Source organism: Ictalurus punctatus, chromosome 19 (genome assembly GCF_001660625.3).
Source record: "Ictalurus punctatus breed USDA103 chromosome 19, Coco_2.0, whole genome shotgun sequence".
Lineage (NCBI taxonomy): Eukaryota > Metazoa > Chordata > Actinopteri > Siluriformes > Ictaluridae > Ictalurus > Ictalurus punctatus.
The window spans coordinates 25,206,706-25,217,775 of record NC_030434.2 but is presented as its reverse complement, the minus strand read 5'-3'; the positions used below and the strand labels follow the sequence as shown (position 1 = coordinate 25,217,775).

General features: G+C 40.2%; 1 protein-coding gene across 1 annotated transcript; it reads right to left on the bottom strand.

Moving 5' to 3' along the window:
- Positions 1 to 820: 820 nt before the first annotated feature.
- On the bottom strand, positions 821 to 6,544 carry guca1a (guanylate cyclase activator 1A). Its single transcript, XM_017493976.3, has 4 exons — positions 6,281 to 6,544; positions 3,276 to 3,425; positions 1,278 to 1,371; positions 821 to 948 (listed from the first exon to the last, which is right to left on the bottom strand). The coding sequence occupies exons 1-4, from the start codon at positions 6,476 to 6,478 to the stop codon at positions 821 to 823; spliced, it is 570 nt and encodes a 189-aa protein (XP_017349465.1). The 5' UTR covers positions 6,479 to 6,544.
- Positions 6,545 to 11,070: the final 4,526 nt, after the last annotated feature.

Below are 11,070 nucleotides of genomic sequence, written 5' to 3'. Positions count from 1 at the left end.
ACAGTAGCATAGTGGATTTTATTTCACGTAAACGAACTCGGAACATTCGTATCTATTTACCGTGACGGAAAGCCAAGACGACGCGCCAGCGGGAAAATTGAGCCCAAGACAAAACCTTGCTAATGTGAGATTGGGGAAAGGGGGCGGGGCTTACAAACGCCTAATCGGCTGTCAGTCATTCCAGATTCACACGTTGACTGGCTCCTCTGCTGTTTTTATCAGGGGGGGGAAGAAGACTGCTCATTCAGGGTACGCAAATTCCATAACGGCTGGCAGGTCTGCAAAGAGAAATATTTTTAAATGGGCGACGTCAACGTGATGGTACGGTGAAGGTTGTAAAACGTGTATTTCTGATCGAATCACGTGTTTCTGAAAAGGGAAATCGGCACACTGTGCTAGACTTCAGCCCTCCAGGAATGTTTTCTAGCATGTCACATCTTTACAAGTCAACCGTCTTGACTCGAGATTTGTCTTATGAATATAAATATAATATGCATTTCGAACTGATGAAAGGAATACTGATGATCTTATATACATATATACATATAAAATGCCAGTTTAAAGCTCTTTGGACGCACTCGGTGACTGTTATTTATAAGTGCTGCGTTCCAGAACTGTTTTCAGTTGGAGAATAATGCATAGACACGGAACACCTAACGATGAAGGAGTGCGTTTAAAAGCAGTACTGGAGCGCCGCCCGGCTATTATGTTCTCTCTGCTTCTTAAAAACGTCACCAACCGCCTTCTGCTCTACTGATAATTGTTGAAAAGGAGTTCCTCCCGAGAGCTCGTCCTCGCACTTTTGGTGAGGCTGTAGCTCTTACACGCTGTTCCTGCGGTTGTGGATCATGGCCACAATGTGACTGAGGTCCAAACTCTTCATCATCACCTCCATGAACTCTTCGTCTCGGCGCGCTCCTTCGACAAACTCCTCCAGAGACAGCTCGCCTGTTCAGAGAGGGGATAAAAAGCTCTTTGATTGTCCTTGAAGGGTTCTTAAATGATAATGCGTTCTTAGCCTCGTAAAGGTTTATACATGGAACCGTTTCTGATGGGGAACAGTCTTTTGTAGGGTTCTTCATGAGTTCTTAAAAGGTTAATCGGATAGGTGAGGGTTCTCGGCCTTCTGACGTTCTACATGCGATCGTTTCTCATAGGGAAATACTGTTGCAAGGTTCTTTAAGAGCTTGTTGGAAAAGTAAACTTCAGCAACTTATTTGAGGTTTTTACATTTTTGCACGTGGATCATAAATAACGCGTTCGAGTCGCTGACTCACCGTCTCCGTTCACATCGATCCTCTCAAACACGCGGTTGGTGAAGTCTTCCGCGCTCACTTCCTGAGAATCGCTGCCGTTAATGGCACGGATAGCCTGGTACACACACACACACACACACACACACACACACACAGTACTGTAGTAGACACATTTAATAGTAAATCTGCAGTTTATGCCTCTAACAGAACGTCGTCGTATTATTATTTTAATTGTTTTATTATTATTATTATTATTATTATTATTATTATTATTATTATTTTTTATTATATTATTATTAGAATTGTTTATATTATTATTGTTGTTATTATTTGAATTGTTTTTATTATTATTATTATTATTATTATTATTATTTACATTTTGAAGTGTACTTTTCTTATTTTATCATTCTGAATAGGTATTGTTAAGGTTTGTAATGCATTAATTGATAAGGTTTAGAAATAAAGTCCTATACGAGTAAACACTATATTTTATGTTTTTAACAGAACGTTTTTCAACATGAACGTTGTGCGTAGTTATGAATATCTAAGCCTTTGTTAAGAGACTTATTTGAAACTGACAAATCATGACCTTAACCTTTCGCTAAAACATAATCCTAATCCTGGCTCTCGCCATAATCCATAATCTCGTAATTATAAATCTCATAATCTTTTTCATGTTTTCATATCGAGTTCTCATGTTGTGGGAGAAAAAAGTGAAATGCTGTTTTTTAAAAAACAAAAACAAATATATTGCTGACTAATAGAGTGAAATGACGATGCTTTTAAACGTCTAACGATTTTATTTATTTATTAACCATATTTAATTTGTTGCTATTTGATTGAATTTTACTGGAGATTGTATGTGCAATATAAAAAGATGACGATGATGATGATAATAATAATAATAATAATAATAATAATAATAATAATGATGATGATGATGATGAACACCTCAGGACTGGACAGTAGAGGACACGCTAACATACAGACGAGACGCTCGAGTTAAAGCTACACGTGACCCAAAACAGGTCACGAACAGTGACACGGTTATTTATAACCTCGTTATCAGTGTCTCGGAGGTCGGCGTGCTCTGAGAATACAGAAGTATATCTGAGCAGCTTATATCAAGGTTTGCAGGATGACGTGAGATTATGCGTTACAAAGTAAACAACCTCATAATGAATCACAACAGCCGTCATAACGCCGTTATAAACATCCAATACCGTGTTTAAAAGCAGAAGTTGAGCATCTTGTGTCAGTTTTCACCCGATAATATTTTATAAACAGGCTGACATAAGAGAATTCTTATTCAGAGGTTGTCTACTTAACAAGTTTAGAACATGGAAAACCTATATTCACAGGTTTCCTATATTCAAGGATATTATTTTCCCAGGGTTCTTATATTCCCAGAGTTCCTAGATTCCCAAGGTTCCTATATGACACAGGTCCTATTTTCCCAGAGCACTATATTCCCAGAATCCTTTATTCCAGGAGTTTATATTCCCACTGACATATTTTCCCAGGGTTCTGATATTCCCCGGACACTATAATCCCAGAGTTGTACATCGCCAGGTTTCATATAGTATTCCCAAGTCCCCATATTCCCAGGGGTCCTATTTTCCTGTGTTTTCTATATTCCCAGAGTTCCTATTTTCAGACAGGTCCTATATTCCTAGAGTTTCTATTTTCCCAGGGTTTATATATTCCTAGAATTCCTATTATTCCAGGATTCACATATTCCCAGAGTTCCTATTATCCCAGGATTCCCATATTCCTAGTGTTCCTGTTTTTCCACAGGTTTTATATTAATAGAGTTCCTATTTTCCCAGGGGTTATATATTCCTAGAATTCCTATTTTCCCAGGATTCCCATATTCCTAGTGTTCCTATTTTTCCACAGGTTTTATATTCCTAGAATTCCTATTTTCACAGTGTTTCTATATTCCTAGAGTTCCTATTTTCCCAGGGTTTCTGTATAGCTATGGTTCCTATAGCGTTTCCTGGGCCACTATTTGTTTACCTTTATGATATTGAGCAGCTCATGTCGGTCTATGCAGCCGTTGCCATCCACATCATAAAGTCTGAAGTACCAGCGCAGTTTGTGCTCCATTTTCCCTCTCATTACGAGACTCAGTGCTGCTACATACTCCATGAAGTCTATGTAACCATCCTGCAAAGGAAACAAAGTCAGTGGTACGTCCAGTATGTCGATGGTAAAGGGCCCTCGTCTGCTACGCTTACAGCGTCAGTATTCTTTTGATATTTATGTATTTAATCTAGTCACTGAATGACATTCCATAATGATTTTGAATTTATTTACAGACGAAACGTCCATTTCAGCGTGACACATTGTGGTGATGTCACACTGCCAGACAGTGGCTCTGGATTTAACACTGCTCCTCACCTGAGCCGATATCACGCAAGTTCAGAATCAAGCGTAACGGAGACACGCCTGTTTTTTAGATAAACTCCGCCCCCACATGCGTACGGTAACTCACGTAACTTGGGAATAGTACACACGTCTGTAGTCTAGAGATCTGAACACCCTGCGTGTCATTTCTGTATTAAATCATGACTAGTCTAAATGTGGCCCTATATGAAGATGATTTCATAACTTTAGCGGCAATGAAGCCGTTTTATCCGCGTGTTTCAGGTGCGATGCCCTATGAAACCTGGTACACAGATAACTCCCCTCTCTGACACACGCACACACACACGTTTGTAAAATGAGAAAGCAGGGCAGATGTAATGAATGAGTGATATCTTCAGTCACGTCCATTACAGCTGAGGGAATGCTGTAGTGGAGACGCTCGTGTGACCTGCAGCAGGTCAATAACAGACAGGTGTGACTGCACATCACCTATTTATAAACGTCTCATCGGGTTTGTGTGTCTTTATCCTGAAGGTAATCTTATAATCTCTGTGTTAGTATGACTCATTGTAATCAAACCTGACAGGAACCCGGTGCATCAACATCATCAAATAAAGAGAGAAGAGATCTTCCATCCAACGCTTATCATTACTGCAGACAAGTGAATTCACAAAAACAGCTTGTTTTCATGGGGTCAACACAATACTCCAAGGGCTCCTATATTCTAGGGTTCCATTGACCCGAGGTTCCTGTATTCCCAGGCCCCTGTTTACCCGAGGTTCCTGTATTCCCAGGCCCCTGTTTACCCGAGGTTCCTGTATTCCCAGGCCCCTGTTTACCCGAGGTTCCTGTATTCCCAGGTCCCTGTTTACCCGAGGTTCCTGTATTCCCAGGTCCCTATTTACTCGAGGTTCCTGTATTCCCAGGTCCCTATTTACTCGAGGTTCCTGTATTCCCAGGTCCCTGTTTACCCGAGGTTCCTGTATTCCCAGGTCCCTGTTTACCCGAGGTTCCTGTATTCCCAGGTCCCTGTTTACCCGAGGTTCCTGTATTCCCAGGTCCCTGTTTACCCGAGGTTCCTGTATTCCCAGGTCCCTGTTTACCCGAGGTTCCTGTATTCCCAGGTCCCTATTTACCCGAGGTTCCTGTATTCCCAGGTTCCTATTTACCTGAGGTTCCTGTATTCCCAGGTCCCTATTTACTCGAGGTTCCTGTATTCCCAGGCCCCTTTTTACCCAAGGTTCCTGTATTCCCAATCCCCAATTTTCCCAGGGTTCCTCTCTTACCATGGTCTTGTTTTCCCATTGTTCCTATATTCCCAGGTTTCCTACATTCCCAGGGCCCAGGATTTCCAGGGTTCCTATATCACCAGGGCCCTATATTTCCTGGATTCTATTTCCCCGTGTTAAAAGGGTCCTATGTTCACTGCATTTTTATATTACCACTGTCCTACAGTATTTTCCCCAGAGTTCCTATGTTCCCAGGATCATATATTCCCATATATCCCCAGGATTCTATTAAGCAAAGGTTCCTGTATTCCCAGGTTCCTATATTCTGGGGGTTTCTATGTTCCCAGGATTCAATTTACTCAAGGTTCCTATATTTCCAGAGTTCTAATTACCAAATGTTCCCACATTCCCAAGGTTCATATATTCAAATGGGTAACAATTTGGCCAGGGCTCTAAATTCCCAGGGCCCAATCCTGCCAGACTGGTATTTTCCAAGGGTTTCTATATTCACACGGGCCTTTAATTCCCACTGTTTGTATAATCCTAGAGTTCAAGTATTTCCATATGCTTCCAAATTCCCACATTTCCATTTTCACAGGGTAATACATTTCTAGGGCTCTATGCGCTCTGTTTGTTGTGTGTCTCCATAGTCCTAAATTCCCTGGACTTATCTTCTCAGGTTCCTATTTTCCAAAGCCCCTGTCCCCAAGGCCCTATAAAATGGATGTTTTCAGGATCATACTTTCCCTCATTAAAATTTTTAGAAAATGACAGTGTTCCCCATATTTCCAGTATCCCCAGGGATCTATATTTTCTGTATTTTACACACACACACACACACATCCTGTTTTTTATTATTATTATTATTATTATTATTAATTGAATCATTTATTTCTGAATTAGTTAGATCTCTTGAAAAACATGTCTTTCAAAGTGTGCATTTTAAAAGTTGAATAAAAACGTGTTCGTTTCCATCTAAGGGAGTATATATGACCTTTGATATATGACCTTTGTTGACCCCATGAACCCAGCCATGACCTTCGGATCCCTTCCACTCCCCATTTCATTTCCATTCTCAGATAAATTAAAGACGTTTTTCTTATTAATGTAACGATCGAATGCCGTCCCACTTGGTTTTACATTGTTAAGGAAGTAAGACCTTCTGTTTGAGAGCCAAATTTGCATATATATGCAAATAAGCATTCATGTCGCACGCACCACTGCAGTTTTATCTTTCATATTTTGTAAGGATACCTACATCATCATACTCTCTCAGTATAAAAAACAAATGAATGTTTGTCACAGCTTTAGTACAGTTAGTCATTAATATATATATAATATATATAACTATCGTTCCTTTAGTTCCCTTTGGTACCTTTAAGGCTACTTTTAAATTCTTGGTTCCTTGGAGAACACATTTCTCACCTTGTTCATATCGAAGGTGCGGAACATCTGTTCGATGTAAGCATTGGCCTCTGAATCGAGACCTCGGAGCCCGAAGAACTGCTTGAACTCGTGGAGCGTTAACTGACCCGAAGGACACTCGGTCATGAACTTCTTGTACCAGAGGTGCATCTCGACGGCCTGCAGATCGTCCACGGTGCAGCCTGTGGAGTTCCCCATGTCTGAAAGCGTTTCTTTATCAGAAGCCCAGTCGGTCCTCTGTGCAGGCGAGATCCCGGTGAGATCTTCGCGTCTCACAGACTCACGACTCTGGTGCTTGGAGAGGACGCAGGAGCTCCACGCGGCTTTTATAAGTGTCTCGGATCAAGCAGGTGATGATGGAGTCTAATCCAGAGCAGAATATAGTTATGAGGCTAAGATGGAGTTGGATTTTCTCCAGCTCACTTGCGAGAGTGTGTGTGTGTGTGTGTGTGTGTGTGTGTGTGGTGTTCTTACAGTAAAACACTGAGTGACAGAGTGGCATGAAGAAGCAGAGATACTGCCGCCACTCTGAGGTTGATTATTTTCCTATAACAGCACATCCCCAAGTGTTTTACTCCTCTTATACCACAATACCTTGCTGAAAGTTTTATTAAAGAACATTTATAGTTATATTTAACAAGTTCCTGTTCTCACTTACGCTATAGCAGCTATAAACAGTCGGCCCTTCACCAGCCCTCTCTTTATTCTCTCTCTTGAAGTTAATAAGAAGGAAAAAAAACCCCCGCAGCTTGTCGTGTTACCTAGAAACCTCAAACAAGCGTAAACTCCTCCGTCCTGAAGATGTCGGAAAACTTCCAGCTACAGCGTTACCTCCGAGTGTTACAAAGCGCCGACACTGGAGACTCCTTCCGTAAATCCACAGACACATCCCTTTGCAGAAAACATCTATGTTACTATAGAAACGATAACGTTTCCTGTGATCTTACGGCCGCACTACTGCCGTTATAGAAAGTTAATCAACATCCCCTTCTGACCAATCAGAATCCAGAGCTCGGCAGCGTCGTGGTGTGATAACAAATAAACAATACGCCAGAATAAATTCAGAAAACATTGTAAAATCTATTTCAGTCTTTTTTCCCCCCCTCTTCCTTTTGTTGCTAAAGTCACTCAATAAAATGAATATTAAATGAGTTAATTATTCAAAAATATTCAAGGACTGAACAAGTATATAAATAAATATAACACACTGATAAAGAAATCGCTAAGGTATCATACACGAGGGGGGAAAAAAAACGCAGTAAAAATAAGTGTGGTTATATTTTGAGACATTCTGAATGAAATAAACACATTAAATTTGAATAATCATGAAGTGACACGGTACGCAGCCTCATTTTGAGATTAATTAAGGTTTATTTTAGATGTCAGAAGGCAAACTGAGGTCTTTAATACTGAAAACTGAAACAACAGGCTTCGGTTACACACGTCCAGTTCTTCCCGCACGTCTTTCATTTTATTTGTATTTCCTTTATATTTAAAATGACCCTTTACGAGTTTCGTCCTCACACCTCTCTGGGATTAAGAGGCGGGGAATGAGGAATGGGGGTGCAGCCGCAGCGGACAGTTAGTGGTTTAGGAAAGGTGGCACGTTTAAAACAAACAAACAACCGCGTAAATAAACTAAATCTACTGAAGTTATATTCCACTCCTGTAGAGATTAAAGATGGCTCTCTGGCCACGCCCCTTTTCCTGTTCTTTGCTCCTTATGTGGACAAAACTGACGCACAAATCTGAAAACAAGAAATACAAACCAAACACAGGTGAAAAGCAAAGACGGAATGAAATGACTGGAAATATTTACTCAGGTCTCATGTTTATGATAGATGTGTGTGTGTGTGTGTGTGTATAGATATATAATTTATCAACATGATTTGGACAGCTTTGATTTAAAAACTGCATTCATGACGCTTCAGATTGCTATTAAAGCGCGTGTAAGTAATTTTAGCTGCTTTCAGTTCATTATTCGGAGTCTTAGTTCCTCTAAAGGATTTCCCCCAACACTGGAGATTTCCCCCAACACTCTGATGGAGATTTTTCTCACCAGTCTTCGACTCGGTGCTTTCCTTCATTGGTTTAGACCTGGATTTCTGTTATTGAAAAGGTGTTCTATGAGTAAACGGACGATGAAAGAAATACGTCATTAGATACTGTATACGTCAAAGGTTATAAAGATCAGGAACGCAGATTGTTCTTACGCTGTAATATTAAACCACATCGCTCTGCTTAGAGCACTTACAATTCATGGTGTACATTTAAAATAAATAAACAAACTAGAATATCATCATGTAAATGTATAGGTACATGTAAAGTGAGAAATATTTCACTTTTAATTTCGAGCTATGACAAGCCATATAGTGTATAATCGGCAAAAAGATACTTTTTTATTGCCCTAGAATGCATACACTACATACAACATACAGTACCGGCCAAAAGTTTATACGCGCTCATTCTTTATTTATATATTTTCACATTTTAGAATAATAATAAAGTCATCAAAACTCTGGAGTAACACAAATGGAGCTATGGGAATTATGTCGTGATAAAAAAAAAAAAATCAAAAATAAATACAAAATAATTAATATTTTATCATCTTTAAAGTAGACACGCTTTTCACAGAGAATTCCCAGAAATGTATTCTTTTAAACAGTATTAAAGGAGTTCACACCGACGCCGGACTCTTATCACCTGCTTTTCGGAATATTTCCCTCCGAGTCGTCCGTTCAAACAAATTTTAGTCTACGACACCGATTTCACACGTTTAATCACACACCTTCAGATCAGAAGCTTTTTAACATCACGAGGAACATTTCAGTCGCGTGTCCACAAACTTTTGACCGGAAGCGTGTATACGATTCCTTTAATAAATCGTCACACAGAGAGCCGTTACGATATGACCGTGTCCACGTTAAATGATCGTTAAGTTCTTAAATACAGATATTTAAGTGTTTTAACGTGTCATTCGATATCGTTTCCTGATTCTGTCGTCATTCTGTACATCGTATCGACTGCACTGTAATAAAGGTGATAGACTTTAACGATAAATGAAAATTATACGGAAAATAACACAAGCATAAGTGTGCGCTAGATCGTCGTGTACTGTATTCAAAATAAAGTTATAGTAATACGTATACTTTCTAAATTACAGGACCAAGACTTAAACTTCCAGGCTTTAACACATTCACCGAAATGATTAAAAAGTATGAATAGATATTAATTAAAAAATAAAACATTTTCTACAATGTATTACTGTGTTATATGACCATTATTACACTGTTATGTATCGCAGGCTACATATATTATATATTACATATACATAAATAAATAATTTTAAAAAAACAGTCAAGCACATACAAGAAAAATTCAGAAATTTCGGTTCTGAATAGAAGTTTTACGTCATGTTTGTTAGATGTTTTTCCGTTCCGCTTTTATTCTGAAAATAGAATTCAGATTTAATCCGTGTGAAGGTTTACGGTCGTCACTCCGAGTCCGACTCTTTGCCCGACAGGATCTCCATGGCAGTCCCAGCGCATCTCCGGCTCAGCCTGCTCAGGCTCCTGTGTACGGCGTTGAACACCGACGCTACGCACTGTACAGAGACCGTGGTCCACCTGATCGCCTCCACGAACCAGCCCACGGAGCGAGACGTGAAGCTCACGAACACCGTCACGTAGTGGGCGAGCAGGAGGAGGCTGCGAGCCAGCTGCTTGCCGTACTGGACGATCAGGTTCACTCTGCAGTCGAGTCCTCGCATTCTGCCGTGGTTCATGATGAGAATCGCAGAACGTGCACGAATAGATCTCGATGGATTCGAAGACGCAGCGATGTTAGAAATTTTACGAATCAAACTTCGCAAAAAGACACTGGATTAAAATGAGTTTACGCCAAGCAGTGAGTCGAGAGTAGGATGAGAGAGAGACAAAAGGTCTTGTGTTTGCTAATGTGTTACAGGAAAAAAAAAAACTGGTTGCTCTGTGGTTACGATGACAGCTAGATAACTTCTTCCTCTGTGAGTCTTTCCGTGTGAAAGTTCCAGACGCTTTTTATAGCGAGAGGTCTATCTTGTGAAAGGGTTAGGGTCCCTAACTCCCTTGCCGTATCGTTTTAATCTGTGGATGATCAGCCAATTTGTAGATGATTGCTGTTTCGTGTCCTGTCTGTGGTTGTACTTTGGACACGTCCTTGCTGCGTCACTCGGTTTTGCAGATGGTCCTTTACCACTTCCTTTCAGTGTACAGTTGCACTGAGAGATGAGAAGTATTCTAAAAAGACTCTTTTGTAGTTAGACATCTGGCATGTTAGAGTACATAAGAATTGACAGATATTTATCCCAGAAACGTTAACACACTTTCCAGGTGTGTTTGTAATTTGTAGATGTTTCCTTGCCACTTTGTTCCAGATTTTTGGTTGTAATTTGTGGACACACCCTTGCTGCTTCATTTCAGGATGGTGGGTGTAATTTGTAGACTTTCGCTTGCTGCTTTGCTTCAAATTTGTGGTTGTAATTTGTAGACAGTCCCTCGCCGCTTTGTTTCAGGTTTGTGGTTGTAATTTGTAGACTTTCCCTTGCTACTTCATTTCAGGTTTGTGGTGTATTATGTAGCGACGCCCTCGCCACTTCATTTCTGGTTTTTCGGCTGTAATTTGTAAACACTCCCTCGCCACTTCGGTTCAGATTTGTGGTTGTACTTTGTAGACGCTCCCTTTCCACTTCATTTCAGGTATGTGGCTGTAATTTGATGATGCTTCCTCACCGCTTTGTTTCAGATTTGTAG

Coding starts and splice junctions, on each gene's coding strand:
- guca1a (XM_017493976.3), bottom strand. CDS start 6,478: ATGGGGAACTCCACAGGCTGCACCGTGGACGATCTGCAGGCCGTCGAG. Junction 1,372..3,275: donor AGCTGCTCAATATCATAAAG/GTAAACAAATAG, acceptor TGTGTGTACCAG/GCTATCCGTGCCATTAACGG. Junction 949..1,277: donor GATCGATGTGAACGGAGACG/GTGAGTCAGCGA, acceptor CTCTCTGAACAG/GCGAGCTGTCTCTGGAGGAG.